At 42.6% G+C, this 17,545-nt stretch overlaps 1 protein-coding gene across 1 annotated transcript; it reads right to left on the minus strand.

Moving 5' to 3' along the window:
- Positions 1-6,787: 6,787 nt before the first annotated feature.
- Positions 6,788-17,043, minus strand: Gmnn (geminin DNA replication inhibitor). The gene is given in 8 exon segments (XM_036188552.1): positions 6,788-7,165; positions 8,419-8,529; positions 8,754-8,836; positions 11,580-11,652; positions 11,654-11,716; positions 12,384-12,461; positions 15,492-15,549; positions 16,922-17,043. Coding segments are annotated over 7 exon segments (621 nt in total). The 5' UTR covers positions 15,543-15,549; positions 16,922-17,043; the 3' UTR covers positions 6,788-7,003.
- Between the last annotated feature and the right edge of the window lie 502 nt (positions 17,044-17,545).

Genomic DNA, 17,545 nt, shown 5'->3' on the forward strand with positions numbered 1-17,545 from the left:
AGGGAGGAAAAAAAAAATAAAAAGTAGCATAAAATATACCCTTTTAAAAACATATTAATGCTGGGCAGTGGTGGCTCATGCCTTTAATCCCAGCACTCGGGAGGCAGAGGCAGGCGGATCTCTGTGAGTTCAAGGCCAGCCTGGGCTACAGGAAAGGCGCAAAGCTACACAGAGAAACCCTGTCTTGAAAAACCAAAAAGAAAAAAAAAACCACATATTAACATTCTACATATAGTAATGAATTACTTACTCTTCCTCACTGCTTCAGAAGATTCTGCCACAGCTGGAGTAACATTTAGATTGCTTCCCATCTCAACAGGTCAAAGCAGTAATGAATATCATATATTTCACACAAGTATATCAAAGATATTTCTAAAAATGAAACTGACTAGTAACAGTGTCTTGTTATCCCCACACGTCACTTCTTCATTGCTGGGCTCTAGCTTTATTGAGTGGAATTGGCTTTAGGTTTCTTGGGGGGGTTAGGAGAAGAAACCATGGCTATGTCCAGTTTACATATTTAATCAGAGATGTCGAAAAGCTCTTCTGACTGTGCTCAGGGAACATATTCTCTACAGAATGGAGTGTAAGGCAATCTGGCCACCAAGCCTACTTACGCTCCAAAAGGTGCCCATCAGATTGAAGGAGGTAAAAAATACATGGCTAAGTCGTGTGTTACTGTGACATTTTGTAGCACTGTGGTGCTAAGTCTTGAATGCCAAACTGGATAGCCAGTTTTCAAGTCCTTTTGTTTTCTAACTGTTACTAAGCCTTTTAAAATCATCTCTCCAGCATTTGGGTTTTCCCAGAAACAATCGGAGATATGGATCCAAGTACTAGGACTGTATTTGGGAGTTGATCCCTGGAACCAGCAAAAGGGACAAGAGAGAGGGTACAGGTTTGTTTGTTTGGTTGGTTGGTTGGTTGGTTTTGGTTTTCTGAGACAGAATTTCACTGTGTAACGGCTTTGGCTGTGTGAGATCCGCCTACCTCTGCCTCCTGAGTGCTGGGATGAAAGGCGTGGGCCACCACCGCCTGGTGGAGTATGGATTTTAAAAATGTGCTTTCAATGGATCTCCCTGGGAAGGGGAAATAGACTAGATTGTGCAGGTAGATTGGAAGTGAGTAGGGACCAAGAGGGATCAGGTGGGGATGGGGTGGAGGGACTGTGGGAAGAGACAGCTGGAATTAGGGGGCATTTGGGGTGAGGGGTGGAAACCTAGTGCAGTGGGAGATTACTAGAATCTATGATGATGACCCTAGTGAGGACTCCTAGTAATGGAGAATACTGAGTCTGAACTGGCCATTTTTTGAAGCCAGGTAAGGCTTCCTGTGGTGAGAGTTGAGTTGGTTACATTTGGTCAAATTGTTGGCCTAGGAAGCCCTCTGGAGATCCCTAAACAACCCAGACTGAGCCGGGCGGTGGTGGTGCACGCCTTTAATCCCAGCACTCAGGAGGCAGAGGCAGAGGCAGAGGCAGGCGGATCTCTGTGAGTTCAAGGCTAGCCTGGGCTATAGAGTGAGTTCCAGGAAAGGTGCAAAGCTACACAGAGAAACCCTGTCTTGAAAAACCTAAATAAATAAATAAATAAATAAATAAAAATTTTTAAAAAATTATGGGTTAATTTAAGTGTAAGAGCTAGCTAGTAATAAGCCTGACCTACTGGATGAACATTTATAAGTAATATTAAGCCTCCGAGTCAATTATTTGGGAAGCAGCTGCCAGGTATTTGAGAGTTGCTGGTGGGACAGAAACTTCTAATTACAGATTGGTCTTAAGAAAAAAAAAAATCAATGAAATGACTCTTGATATTCTGCTATACTCATAGATCACAGTGGCCTGTCCAGTTGCCATCAGAGACTTCCTCCTAGAGCAGACGGGAGCAGATGCAGAGACCCGCAAACAGATATTACACAGTTTAAATTGGAGGTCTCCATCAGATCCTTCCCCTCAGAGCTCCAGGAACCCCGAAGAAGGGGATGAGGAAAGGCTGTAAGAGTCAGAGGGATGGAGGACACCAGAGAACAGTCACTGAGTCAACTAAGCAGGGCTCCCATGGGCGCCCAGAGACTGAAACAGCAAGCACAGGCCTGCATAGTTCCACACCATATAGGAGAGAACCAACCCCCAGGAGTGTTCCTCTGACCTCCACACATGCCTAAAGGCACATGCAGGTGACCCCCACACAAATAACAACAAAATTATTATTCTGTGCTTGCTTGCATGTCTATTTATGCACCACGTGACTTGCCTGGTGGCTTCAGAAGCCAGCGGATCCCCTGGAACTAGAGCTATAGGCATTTACGAACCACTAAGTGGGTGTAGGAGACTGGACCCAGGTCCTGTGAAAGAGCAGCAAGTGCTCTTAACCATTGGATAATCTCTCCTCTTGTGTAATATTGGAGGGACCAGCCTCAATATTACACATCCCAGGGGCTCAGGAGAGAGAACTACTAATGGCGAGGACTATTTTCGGGAAATAGAATCTCAGCACACCGAGCTCTATGGTCCATGTGCTTTAATTCCTCTGGCATAACATCCTATGCACACAGCTTCAGTTCTGTTCTCATGCCTAGCTCCTTTCTTGCCTGACTTCTCTCTATACTTATCTATTGCTCCCTCTAAGTTCTATCTTAATTCTCTCATCTTAATTCTGCCTCACCTAGGGCCTTTTCAGCTTGTTCTTACCCAGCTAGTACTTCCCCATCTAACTCTTCCTCATCTTCCATCTCGTTCCTCTAGTACTCTCTTCTAGTCCTTCAATCTAGTTCTTCCCCATCTCAGTTTGTTCCTCTCAAGTTCTTACCCATCTAGTTCTTCCATTCTCTTTTCTCTTCTCTCTTCTCCATCCTGTGCCCTGGAAGTCCTGGTATAAGAAGGGAGGGTCTGAGCTAAATTAAGTAAAAATACATTTAAAAAACTAATAAATATTGCCTTTGCCTGAGAATTTTATCATAGCAACAGGAAAAGAAACTGAGGTGACATTGCTAAGGACAAAGCAAGCCTCCATAAGGAAATCTACCCCTGCATTACCCAGGAATTTGGACCAATTTCAGATGAGCTGTGAATCCCCATTCCAGAGGAACCAAGCCCCCCAAAAGTGCAAACACCCAAGTAGGTGTATCAGGTATTTGTTGGCATTGCTATCAAATTACCTGGAAATGTTAGTAACATTATGTGAACAAATTCTTCTTTGAGTATCAAAACTATGTAATAGCAATTTGCATTTTAAATCAAAGGGAAGGAAGTTTGAACTGAAAAAAAAATTACTGTGGGGAAAATGGACATTTTTTTCCTTGGTTTTTCAAGATAGGGTTTCTCTGTGTAGTCCTGGCTGTCCAGGATTAGAGGTGTGTGCCATCGTTGTCCAGCAGGAAAATGGACTTGTTAATCCTGCTGAGAACTAGGCTGGTATACATACTGTAAGAACCTGTTACCCTATCCAAAGGACCTAGGTGCTCTGATAGTTATAAATTCCTTGCAGTTCCTTGACCTGTGATTTATCAGGTAAAACCTGAAGTCCAGAGATCTTTGGGGGGTTTTGTTGTTGTTTGGTCGGTTTGGTTTGGTTTTTTGAAGACAGGGTCTTACTCTGTAGCCTTGGCTGTCCTAGAACTCAGAGATCTTCCTGCCTCTGCCTCCAGACTGCTGGGATTAAAGGTGTGTGCTACTGCAGAAGGCTAAATCCAGAGATCTTTTAAAGGAATAGTTAGTTAGACAGAATTAAGGGCCATTATGGCAGTACGGTGGTCATGTGCTGCATTAAAATGTACTAGAATATACTTCTGAAAGCATCTGAATTTCTTTTATCAAGAGCTTTTGTTGTTTTTTGAGATAATTTCTCTATGTAGCCCTTTGCTGTCTTAGAATTCACTTTGTAGACCAGGCTGCCCTCAAATGCAAAGATCTTCCTCCCTAGTGCTGGGATTAAAGGTATGGGCCACTACACCCAGCTTTTTAAAAACAAGTATAGGGGTTGGGGATTTAGCTCAGTGGTAGAGTGCTAGGCTGGGTTCGATATTCAGCTCAAAAAAAAAACAAAAAAAAAACCAGAGAGTCTGAGAGAACCTTACGCAACTGGAGAAAAGTATCTCTGAGTAGCTGTGTCTTTTGCCTGTTTTTCAAAGAGGAAGTTCTACTTTTTACAAAGCCTATTGATGACACAGCTCTAGCTCTTCATGTCCTGTATGAGAAACTTTTGCAAACCCAAATATTGTTAAGGCTTTTTCATTTTAGAAACCTTTCCTGCTCTGGCATTGCCCTAAAAGTTGTTACCACGGTATGCTGTGGGATGTTCTGTATGTCAAATGTGTTGCTCTGATTGGTTAAAATAAAGTGCTGATTGGCCAGTAGCCAGGCAGGAAGGATAGGGTAGGCAGGGCAAGGAGAATTGTAGGAAATGGAAGGCTGGGGAGAGAGACACCACCAGCCACTGCCATGACAAGGAAGATGTAAGGTACTGGTAAGCCACAAGCCACGTGGCAAAGTATAGATGAATAGAAATGGGTTAAGTTAAGATAGAAGAACTAGATAGCAAGAAGCCTGCCATGGCCATACAGTTTATAAGTAATATAAGCGTCTGAGTGATTATTTTGTACGTGGGTTATGGGACCGCAGGGGCTTGGTGGCACCTGGAGAGACGCTCTCCAACTACAATGGTGCTTTAAAAATCCTCTTTATAAACAGTGGGGGAGGAAGGATATTGATGGAATACATGGTCATGAAAGAAGAATATTTGAGAGTTGGGGGTGGGCGAGCAACAAGCAGGGGACAGACAGGAGGAAACATGGACAGGGCTAAGACCTCAGCACATGTAGGAAACGTTACCCTGAGATGTTTAGTTATACCCTTGTACAACTAAACTAAGTCACACAGTTCCACTCTCCTAATTGTGACATTACCAGATTCTCCCCCTTGCCCTATCCCAAGTATTTTTAAAAATTAATTTGCCAGTTCTCTAATGCAATCTTTAAGCTAGTGACCCAAATCCGAAACATGCATAGCCACCATCTCCATCTTGCAGTAGCCGCTAGCCTTGAGTAGTTTATAAAACATAAATTAAATCTTTTTTCCGTTCACACTAACCACATTTTAAATGCTGAACTAGTGGCTCCTTCATTGTACAACACAGGTATATCACCATCACTTCCAAGTCCCATTGAACAAAGTTATTAGTAAAAGCTTCCATTTTTGTTTTTAAAATATTTATTACCTATTTGAGTGTGGCACACATGCCAAAGCACACGAATGGTCAGAGAATACCTTTCCTGAGTTGGTTATCATTTCTGCTGCTCTGCATAAACCAGGCTAGATAGCCCGTGAGCTCTCATCTCTGCTTGCTGTCTCCACATAGAAGTGTGCTGGGACTGCAGACCACCTAGCTTGTCTTAAAAGCATGAATTCCATTAACTGGGCATGTGAGCGAAAGCCTTTTAATCCCAGAACTCCAGTGTTCTGGGAGACAGAGGTAGGTGGATCCCCAAGTCCGAGGCCAGCCTGGTCTACATAGAGTTGCAGGTCAGCCAGAGCTATACAGAGAGAGCTTGTCTTTAAAAAAAAAAAAAAAAAAGAGGGGGACGGGACAGGACTCAAGGGATGAAACTCAGGTCCACGGCCCTCACAGCTAGTCCTCCTACCAACTAAGCCATCTCCCTGGCCTGTTTGTTTTGCAACAGGGTCTCATGTAGCCCAGGCTGGCCTTGAATTCATTATGTAGCAGAGGACCCTGAACTTTTCTGATCCTCCTGCCTCCACCTCCCAGAGCACTAGAATTACAAGTGCACACCACTACACTTAGCTTGTGCAGCTGGGATAAAGCAGGCCATTGTGCATGCTAAGCTCAACTGAGTTACAGCACCACTCTAATACAGCTTCCTTTCTTAAGCACTTAGATCAGACACAGTAGTCTTTTTCATCACATTAATACTAACACAGGCTTTTCCTCAATATTGGTGATAGGAAAATTAAAGTTCTGGAAGAAAACATACCTAAAATAATCTTTTGAGGGGGGGTTGGGGATTTAGCTCAGTGGTAGAGCGCTTGCCTAGCACAAAGCCCTGGGTTCGATCCTCAGCTCTGGCAAAAAAAAAAAAAACTAATAATAATCTTTTGGGGCTGGTGACATGGCTCAATAGGCAGACTCTTGCTGCCAAGCCTGGCAACCCATCTCTGTGACCCACAAAGTGGAAGAACTGACTCCCACAAACCAACCTCTGACATTCATACACAAGTAAGTAAGGGTAATAAAAGTAATGGTCGATAATGTTCTTTGTTGTCAACCTATATAAAAACACTTACATGCCCATCAGCACATACTCCAACCCGATGTTGCATGCTTTTCTAGCAATGTCTCCTGTCTGGTTTTCTTCTTACTCCTTTGATACACACTTTGTGTATAGTTTCCAAACTTTCAGCTACACTGTGTTTCCCCCTGCACTTCCATTCACCACTTTGCTTCTGAGGACTGTCTCTATCACCCACTACCTACTGCTTGGAAAGTTCAAAAATACTATGACCATACGACTTAGACAGGCCTTTACCTAGCTAATCAAATTCACTTGGGGAAGCTTTAGGAAAGTAGACGCTTCACTCAAAACATGATTAAAAATAGACAAACATGAAAATCAACATTGCTCAAAGTGATCCTGAGATCAGATCAACAGATTATTTAGCTCCAGACAGAAGGAAGTTCATTTCCCACTTCTACAAAGTGAAATAATAAAATACTATAGAAACAGATGCATTCTCTACAAACTGGATACATTGAATTCTCCAAGATATAGCATGTTCAACAGGAAACTGAAGTTTATTTAATATACACAAGTCACATCTGACACTGAGAAACTGAAAATGATATTTACATCAAACAGATTAAAATACATACTGTCTGTATTTGAATGTGGTGCTAGCCCCAGACTCCAACCTGGACTGCAGCACCCGCATATTGTAGTTCATTTCCCAAGAGCTACACCAAATGGCAAAGCTGGCAGTGCACCCGACACTTCATGTACACGGTTTGGCGTCCGTGGAGGAGGACACAATCTCTTCAGCACACGTGCCAGTCTCTGAGTCTTCCACTTCAGAATCCTCAACAGTCTCCTCTTCGGAATCAAATTCCTGACTCTCTGGTGATTCAAAGCTATCCAGGGGTTCATTACTCAGCCTCTATTAGGGAATAAGCCAGTGATTTATTGTTAAGATCTTGAAACTGAAATACACTGATACTCAGTATACCGATACGGCAACCCACCAATGCTATAATACCCTCAATAAATTCTTTTACAGTGTTATATCAATGTGCTGTGGATATCGCTCTGTATAAATAAAATGCTGTTTGGCCAGTGCCCAGGCAGGAAGTATAGGCGGGACAACAGAGAAGAGAATTCTGGGAAGTGGAAGGCTGGGGAGGAGATACACTGCCAGCGACCACCATGACAAGGAAGATGTAAGGTACTGGTAAGCCACGAGCCACGTGGCAAAGTATAGATTAATAGAAATGGGTTAATTTAAGATAGAAGAAGTAGATAACAAAAAGCCTGCCACGGCCATACAGTTTGTAAACAATGTAAGTTTCTGTGTGTTTACTTGGTTGGTCTGAGCATCTATGGGCATGGTGGGTGAGAAAGATTTGTCCTGACTGTGGGCCAGGCAGGAAAACTCTAACTACATCAATGCCTATACAGCGCTACATCATATTTCAGCAAAATCCAGTTAGTAATTCCCTGTTTTTTTAAAGCACTGATTGAGCTGCTTCCAAAGTACAACCTAAATTGATACTTCTCTTGTGTTCTTCATTTCCAACCAGCTGGGGAACCATATTTTTAAAGCCAACAGAGAGAACTAGTTCAGTACTTCAAAGATTGTCATGGCAGGGCTGGAGAGATGACTCAGTGGTTAAGAGCATGCAGTGTTCCTCTAGAGGACCAGAGTTCTATTCCAGCACCCACATCAGGCGTAACTCTAGCTCCAGGCCATATTTACACATAATTAAAAATAGTAAAAAAAATTTTTTTTTTTAAATCTTAAAACAGCAACAATAACATTGTCATGGCTCTAAATTTAATGTGAGAAGGTTTGATTTGAAAAGCTTTCTTTCCATTGGTAAGATGGATTTGCTTTGTAAATACAAAAAAGGCTGAAAGTGACAAAGACAAGTCTGGTAAAGTCACAGGAATCAGTCTGACTCTTAGAAACACCGTAGCTACTCCCAAATTTAAAAAGTCAGATAACGCCTATTTGTTTTAGAAATGATAGGTGATATCATACAAAAACCAGAACCTAGAAATGTGTCAACTGTGCAACAGAGTAACTTTTTTTATTATCTCTTTCAGATGGTAAGGAAAATAACTGACAGAGTGAACACACTCACTGACCACACGGTCGATGACTCTGAACCCAGTCACTACGGAATCACCTACCTCAATCACCTCGGCCATGTACTGTACATGCTCTGCTACCTCTGCCAAGTCCTTATTCTCCTTCCTCAGGCGGGCAATCTCACTGTCCTTTTGTTCAATTTCTTTATGAAGCTACAGAATAAAAATAAAAGCTCAGTACTCCACAAATCTGCTCTCATCTCGAGCACTCTCCCAACAGATCGCTGACAAACCCAAACAATAACACACTGGGCCTCACTCTGCTTATGCAGTCAAACTCCAGGAGACCCACGGTCAAGCTAGTCTGTGCCAGTCGACCCTGCTGAACTGAGGGAAAACTACCAGAGCCCTTCAGCTGGTGAGAACCGCACACGTACCTTCTCGTTTTCTTTAAGAGCTTCACAGAGAGCTCTCCTCCGCTTTTCTGCCACTTCTTTCCAATACTGAGAAGATGGGTTCTCTGGAATAAATCAATGGTTTACATGACTTCAAAAGTCAGTGCCAAAACCTGATTGTGGTGGAGCACATGCTCCCAGCACTCAGGAGTCTGAGGCCAGCCTAGACTACATATCAAGTCCTTATTTAAAAACACAAAACTTATTGCTATAAAAAAAACTCAGTTGAAAAGTTCTAATCTAATTTTTTCAACATATCAAAGTTTTCAATCCCTAAAAAGAATTGCAACAGATCTATCACCTATACAGTTAAATATTTTACAAGATTCATTTTGTGTTTATGATTTTTCTTTGACCTTTATGGGGGACAAGGACTCTACCACCATTGAGCTACACTCTCAGCCCAAATACTGTTACCTTTGAAAAGTCTAGACTAGTTAATTTGCATTTAATTCTTAATTTTGAATTTGTTTCAAGCTCAACATTTTTGGCAGGAATAAATGCATTGTATCTTCAGTGTATTATCAGGAAGTACATACCAGTCTGTTACAATGTGGAATATAAAATTTGATCATTTTATTTGGCTGCCATATATCAAATTTCACCCCTGTAAAAATTGTTTTCTTGGTAATTAATAAGAGATCTAAGGAGTAAAACTGGAGTTTGTTAAGCTGTTCCCCAGCCAGTTTTAACTCTACTGGTAGTTCTTGCCTAAACCTTCCATACTCTACAGTGGATGTGATTTTGACAGGGATTCTCTCTAGTCCATTTTCTCTTAAGCTATCATTACAGATTCATATGCTCTTTACATTCACTGTACCATGAGTCATTCTTCCTGTCTTTTCACTGGTTTTATTTTGAGACATGTATCCCAGGCTGGCCTTGAACTTGATGCATAGCTGAGAATGACTTTGAAGTGATTTTCCTCCCTTTACCATTTCAGAGCATGCATGACAAGTGTGGGCCACCATGCCAGTTTTAGCAGAAGCCATTCTTGCCACTAGTCAGTTTCATGCTCAAATTTCCACACATTTAATTAGTGTGAATCTCTTCAAAGAGTCCATTCCTTAAATATGTCCAAAACTTTCCCTTATTTTCTGATATGAGACCTAAGGATCATTCTATAGTATTCTGGATATTAGAATCCTGGAGTTGGCCATTTCCTGAAGAGCTTTAGTGCAGAATAGTGTTTACAAACCAAGAATTGGATATCTGCTATGTTTCTTACTTTTAGTGGAGGGATTTTAATAATCAATTGATAGTAATACTCTCAACCATTCAACACTTCATCCTTCCCTTCTCCATTCCACATGTGTATTTCCATTCACCCAATTAAGAACTTGCCTCCCGGGGCTGGAGAGATGGCTCAGAGGTTAAGAGCACTGGCTGCTCTTCCAGAGATCCTGAATTCAATTCCCAGCAATCACATGGTGGCTCACAACCATCTGTAATGAGATCTAGTGCCCTCTTCTGACCTGCAGGCATACATGCAGGCAGAACACTGTATATATAATAAATAAATAAGTCTTAAAAACAACAACAAAAAAAAACTTGCCTCCCAACATCAACATATTACTCATTTGTTCTGTTCTAAAATATATACAAGATTTTTCTTTAAGAGTACACAATGCACTACCAACAACAGATTTAACAAAATCCAGGCACTCTGTGTGGGTCTTTTAATTCTAATGATATATGCACTGAAGTTCTCAAGTCATAGTTTTGCTTGTATTTTCTATGACTAAGAATGTCTATGATCACCAGATGACTGTACAAGCGATATTTCTGACATATGTATAGAACTAACCCTTGACTGATTTTAACCTCATCAGGTACCAACATTCCAAGTCCTGTTTCATATGCACTACAAAACTGCTGTGGTTCTATGTAGTAGACCAACCATTTGCAATTTTGTCCTGTAAAAGTACTTTCTGGCTGGGCAGTGGTGGCACACGCCTTTAATCCCAGCACTTGGGAGGCAGAGGCAGACGGATCTCTGAGGCCAGCCTGGTCTACAGAGTAAGATCCAGGACAAACACCAAAACTACACAGAAAAACCCTGTCGAAAAACAAAACAAAACAAAACAAAACAAAACAAAAACAACAGTCCACCACAGTTATTGTAAAACATGTTCCGTTCTCTTTTCTCTTCTGATTTCTACTACTCTTCCATTAAAAACTAACACTTATTAAAGTGTATTTCAGGCCAGGTGGTGGTGGGGCACGCCTTTAATCCCAGCACTTGGGAGGCAGAGGCAGGTGGATATCTCTGAGTTAGAGGTCAGAGTGAGTTCCAGGACAGCCAAGGCTGTTACACAGAGAAACACTTTCCCAGAAAAAAAAAGTGTATTTCAGCCAAGAGGTGGTGACTCATGCCTTTAATCCCAGCACTAGGAGGCAGAAGCAGGTGACTCTCCGAGTTCAAGATCAGCTGGGTCCAAAAAAAAAAAAAGAAAGAAAGTAATTTCCCATTCACCTTTACCCCTTCCCAGTGGGGTTCCTCCGCCCTGCCACTCCGTGTTTTCTTGGAGTACTCACATCCTTTCTCTATCACCACTTTTCTCCTGAAAGCCCACTTCCAGGTCTCATAAAATCCTGGTGCAATTTACTCTCACAGATGCCAATTTAGTCACGGTCCTATTCCTTAATAATATCTCACCCACAAAAAATGGTTCCCTGTGTCCAAATTTAGAGTATTTGCCTATTTATACAACAAAATTTTAAATTATCAAACAGCAACCCCACCAAATCATACACCTTCATCAAAATTTAAACTTTCAAGACAAGGCTATGCTCTTTTTTTCATACCTTTAATCATAAGATCAAATGCTTCCTGGGTGACATCTCCAACATCTTTATTTTCACTAGCCTCTGGACCCAGAGCTCGAAGTCTTAGATGTTAACTGGTCATTCCAGTGCTTCCTTTTGGACAAGCCTTTTGGCAACTGTGATGGAAACGCTTATTAGATTTAATGAGCAAGAAAGCTACACTGTTCAGTTATTTATGCATTTAAGAGCCTTTTTAAGTTACATAATTCAAAACTACCAAAATAGGGCTGGTGAGATGGCTCACTACATAAAGGTACTTGCTGTCAACCTGCATTCAATCCCTGGGACCCACAGTGACAGGAGCAGATTCCTGAAAGCAGTCCTGATTTCAACTGTGTATTGTGACACTTACATGAGCCAAAGTCCATGCAAACACATATATACACACGTGGGTATGTGCACACCCAAAGTAAATAGTTGTAAAATTTTTTACACTTTATTTGTAATTATATTTTTATGTCTGTGTGTGGGTTTATGGATTTGAGTGCAGTCCTTGGCCAGAAAAGGATGTCCCATCCCTTTAAGGAAGAGTTAGAGGCAGTTGTAATCTACCTGACTAACATGGGTACTGGGAACTGAACTCAGGTCCTATTAAAGAGTAGTGTATGCTCTTAACCACAGAGCTGTCTTTTCAGCCCATAAACATAACTTCAAAACACCTACCAGAATGTATATTATTTTAGAAATTTTATTTGCAGGAACTATTTTGATTAGAATTTAGGAAAATCTGGGAACTGTTTAATGCTGATTGACCATCTCCCCATGCTAGCCCTGGACACATACCTCATTTTCTCTGCCAACAAGAGATCCATCTGCAGAAGGCTGAATCATCTTCAGCGTTCTCCTTGGAACAGGACTATTCTAAAAGTCAAGATGATTCATTATCTGGTTACTGCTATATGATTACTTTCCAAGTTTCTATATAGTTAGACTTAGTCTTACTATAATTTGAGTTTAAGAAAAAAGAAATCACTAAGAACACAAGATTTGCCCTGATGCTGTATCAGAATAAGATGTTGGCTTTATCAATCAGCAAACTTACTTCCCAAGTTATAATAAAGTTTGAAGAAATGTTAAGAATGGGTGGGCCAGCCAGGTGGCGGTGCGTATGCCTTTAATCCCAACACTCGGGAGGCAGAGCCAGGCAGATCTGTGAATTTGAGGACAGACTGGTCTACAGAGAGAGATCTGGATAGGCACCAAAACTACACAGAGAAACCCTGTCTCGAAAAACAAAACAAAAGAATGGGTGGGCCACACCACCCAACCAGACACACACAGGTAACTTTTCTCATTCTAATCCATATTCTTGCTGTAAGTCAATCCATTTACTTTAGTTAAAACACACATAACACACTTTCTATGGTAGCACTGATAATTCAAACGTCTGGCAAATTTTCAATTAAAAAAAAATGACTGTCTATTATTTAAAAAAAAATATTCCAGGTTGGGGATTTAGCTCAGTGGTAGAACATTTGCCTAAAATCTTCTGAATGGGAACTTATACTACTTACAAAAGAGGTAAACACTGAAAGAAAAGATTATTCTTCAAAATTCTTTTCTCTAACCAAAAAGATTCATCTCAGAACTCTAAATATTCCCAAACATTATGGGCATTTGTGAAAAAGACTGCTGGTTGGTTTTTGTCAAACCCAGGACCTATCTGGGAAGAGGTAATCTGACCTGATGAAAGAATGGCCTGCAAGCAAGCAGGGATGGGGTGGGGAGCATTTTCTTGGTTGAGGACTGAAATGAAGGGCTCAGTTGTTGCCAGTGCTATCCTTGGGCAAGTAACTGGGGTGCATAAGACAGAAACTGAGCAAGCAAGCAGGTAAGGGGCATCTTCAGTTCCTGCCTTGAGCTCTTGTCCTGACCTCCCTCAGTGCTGGACTGTGACCTGAGAGCTGGAAGCTGAAATACACTTTCCTCTCTGGGTGGTTTTTGTTGTTGTTTTGGTTTTTTTGAGGCAGGTTCTGTCTGTGTAGCCCTGGATGTCCTAGAACTCATTTTGTAGACCAGGCTGGCCTCCAACTTGAAGATCCGCCCTCCTCTGCTTCCTCAGTGCTGGGATTAAAGCTGTGCACCACAACCACCTGGCTTGGTCATAGTGTTTTATCACAGAAATACAAACCCTAATACAGAAATATTGTTAAAAATGTTATATTACATTTACGTACACATATATACACACACGTAGAGATCAGAAGACAATTTGCCAGTTCTTTTCTTTTACCATATATAGTCCAGTGGGTCATCAGGCTAGGCAACAAGCATCTCACAGGCCCAGGAATATAATTTTTACTTATCAATTTATTGAAGACAGGGTCTTTCTATATAGCCCTGGCTGGCCTTGAATTCACAGAGATCCACCTGCTTCTACATCCCGAGTGCCGGAACCAAAGGCTTGCACCACTACGTCTGGCACCAGAAATATAACTTTTAGGAAAACATTGTGGGTGGAAGCAAGTGCATGTGTATGCCATGGTAGCCCCTCCTGAACTATCATCTAAAAATAGAAGCAGTTTTGTTACAAGTTCATTCATTAGGACACTGATAAAATGTCTGTACTTTAGACAAACTAAAACACTCTGGCCCAGGTGTAGCACAAACCTGTAATACCAGCACTTGGTAGGTAGAGGCAGGTGGAACTCTGAGTTCAAGGCCAGCCTGAGGTCTACATAGTGAGTGCCACACTAGCCAGGCCTGCATACTGAGAGCCTATCTCAAACAAACAACAACAAAAACAAGCCATGCATGGTGGCACACACATTTAATCCCAGTACTCAGGAGGCAGAGGCAGACGGATTTCTATGAGTTTCAGGATAGCCGAGGCTACATAGTGAGATCTAGCCTCAAAACAATTCCCTTCCCCCAAAAAACCCTCTAAAATCCCCAAGACAGTACTTTAAAAACAAAATTTTGAGCCCAGTAGTGGTGGGGCATGCTTTAATCCCAGGACTTGGGAGGCAGAGGCAGGTAGATCTCTGTGAGTTCAAGGCCAGCCTGGTCTACAGAGCTAGTTCCAGGATAGTCAGGGCTGGTACACAGAGAAACCCTGTCTCGAAAAAAACCAAAAGATAAAATAAGTAAAAATTAAAAAGTTGCCTTCTTTATAATATGTAAGCCCCTATATATTTCCTGATTTATGAGTTCTATTTTGGGGGAGAAAAAAAAGAATCATTAGTTATACCGCCACCATGGGATAGTAAACAATGGTGAATACTCAAACAAGGTTAGCAAGAACATGACACCACACGGGCGTGAGAAAGTTACTGTACTTCACATGACAAAGTTCACCTTTCCCACGGTAAAGTTTCTACTGTTGATTATTATCTCTCTATTTAACTGAGGGACAAATGCCAACTACCATGAGAACAAATATTACAACAACATTTCAGATATAATTTAGATTACAGATTAATCAAGTCTCTAAACAAAAGAAAATAGAACTAAATGTTTGATCTTGATAATGGTCAAAGAAGCCAACTAAGGTGCTGTCATTTGCACACTTCCAGGATTTACACTTTACACATGTGAGCTTTGCAAAATATAACTCAAGGAATGTACACTGCTATGACACTCCTTTCTCCATACACATAGTACATTAGAATAACAGACTTCTAGACTCCCAAGTTTCATTCATCTATTTCAATCTTAACCTGTTCAGAAAACAACTTGATACTCTCCAAACCCTCTCCCCAAAAATGTATGCAAGAGTACACTCCATTTTCCAACTTCTGATAATGAATCCTGAATTTAAACTCACTCTGAGGGTTGAGGAAAAATGGTTTCAGCCCAGGAGTTTGGGGCCAGCCTGGGCAACACAGCAAGACCTCACCTCTTAATGAAAAGAAACCAATTCAAGCACATTTCAGAGGTTCCATTACATACCTTCACATTCTCTTGGGCTTCTTCCTGTTTCTGCTTCATACTGGAGTTCATTTTTCAGCTGGCAACACAAACAAGCATTTTTTTTTTAAATTTTAATAATTTTAAAACAGTGTAGTTTATAACTGAGGGTAGAGTCTAGATTCTTTTTTAATTATTTACACCACAAAAATGTTCCTACTTTATGGTAGAACCCCTATCTGACAGAATGACACAGTGTCCTGTACAAAATACAGAGATCTCAAAGGATCTGAGAAAGGGGCACCGGGAAAATCAAAACAGGCACTTAAGCACACTCAGATCTACCCTAAAGAATACCATCCTGCCTGTCACAGTGGCACATTCCGGACTGCAGTGGCAGAGATAAGAAAATAACACGCCAGAGATCAGCCTAGGCTACATAACCAAGATCCTGTCTCAAAAAAAAAAAAAAAAAAAAAATCCAAGAACTTTTGGCTAGGGATGTAGCTCCGTGGGTAGAGTGCCTAACTAGCATGTTCAAAGGCATGCTTTCTTAGTACAGCATAGACCAGGCCTAGTGGCATCAGCTGGGAAGCAGAAGAAACAGAATTCAAGATTATCCTCAGCTACATAGCAAACTTAAGACCAATTCCCCTCTTACTTACATGTAATTAATAATTTACATTGTGTCCTAGCACCCACACATGTATGTAAATACAAACAGCTTAAACCCAGTGTGGAGTTCTGCTATTTTCTACTCTATTTCACGTCAATAAAACCTTATCGGAAACCCACTCAAGGGACTCTAGATGTGTTTCTTCTTTCCTTTTGAGACGGCTAAGTAGGCAAAGTTGGCCCAGAACTCCTGAACCTCCGGCCTCGGCCTCCTGAATGCGGGAGATTGAGCACTGCCACGCCCAGGCTTGGGAAATGTTTCCTAAAATGCAGGTAATGGCCCTAAGATCTTGTTTATCATTAGTCAGGCGCATAGGACAGAGTCCGAGGAGAACCCACTGTCACCTACACCGGCATCTCTGGAATTGGAGACGCAGGATTCAATGCCCTCGTCCCAGAAGCAGCGTTTGCACTACCTATGAGCTGGCCGGCCGGAGGTACCCGGCTAGACCCCTGCCACGCCGTCCCTGAGACTCAGCGGCCGCACACCTTTCCGGACGCGCCAGCCCCGCCCAACGCGGCGTGCGCCAGCCAATAGGAAGCGCGAACGCCAGAGCGCGCCAAAACCGACCCCACCTATGGCTCAGCCCCTCGTCTCAGCTCGCCCAGCTTTGCCCTGCAGCCCGGCCGGGACCCCGGGCCGAGACTACAGGCCGAGACTAGGATTCCTTAGGATTCCTTCAAGTCCTCGCCTCTCCCGGCCGGTTCCCCGCGGCTGTCGAGGCAGGCCTGGCTTCGGGCCAGACGGAAGACACCGCGGCCGGAGTTGCGCTCGCCCCCCGCGCCCTCGGACTCACAGACTACGGTGCTCGGTTCCCAGCGAGCGTAAGAGCGGGACGAACCCCTGGCAGCACGCCGGTCCCAACGGCACCAGAACGACCCGAACCTGCGGACTGACCCGCCGACCGGGCAGCTGACGTCGATGAGGGGCGGGGCGTCGGAATCCAGCCAATCGCCTCTTGCCGCCGCCCACCGCGCCCACGGACTCCGTGCGCCTGCGCAGTCAGTCACGGCGCCTGTAGTCTTTGGGAGAGGTGTCCAGGTTCCTCCTGGTTTAGAGGTCTTCTGTTCTGTTCCCCCGCCCTTGCTTTCCGACCCTCTGCTGGAAGCTCAAAGCTTCTGTACTCTGTAGGTACTCTGCTGGCGAGGACAAAGGACCTACTCCCACTAGCGGCAAATACGGAATATACGTATATTTTTTAAAGTTATTTTATATATTTGTGTATTGTCTGTTTAGCTTTTTGTTTGTTTTCGAGACAGGGTTTCTCTGTGTGGTCAAGACAGGAACTTGAGGCAGCTGGTCCCACCACATCCACAGTCAAGAGCAGAGAGAAGTAAACACATGCATGCTCCGTGCTCATCTACGTCTATTCTTAGACACTTCAGTACCCCAAAGAAGGGACTGGCACCACCCACTAAAA

The sequence above is a fragment of the Onychomys torridus genome, chromosome 5 (assembly GCF_903995425.1).
Source record: "Onychomys torridus chromosome 5, mOncTor1.1, whole genome shotgun sequence".
Classification (NCBI taxonomy): domain Eukaryota; kingdom Metazoa; phylum Chordata; class Mammalia; order Rodentia; family Cricetidae; genus Onychomys; species Onychomys torridus.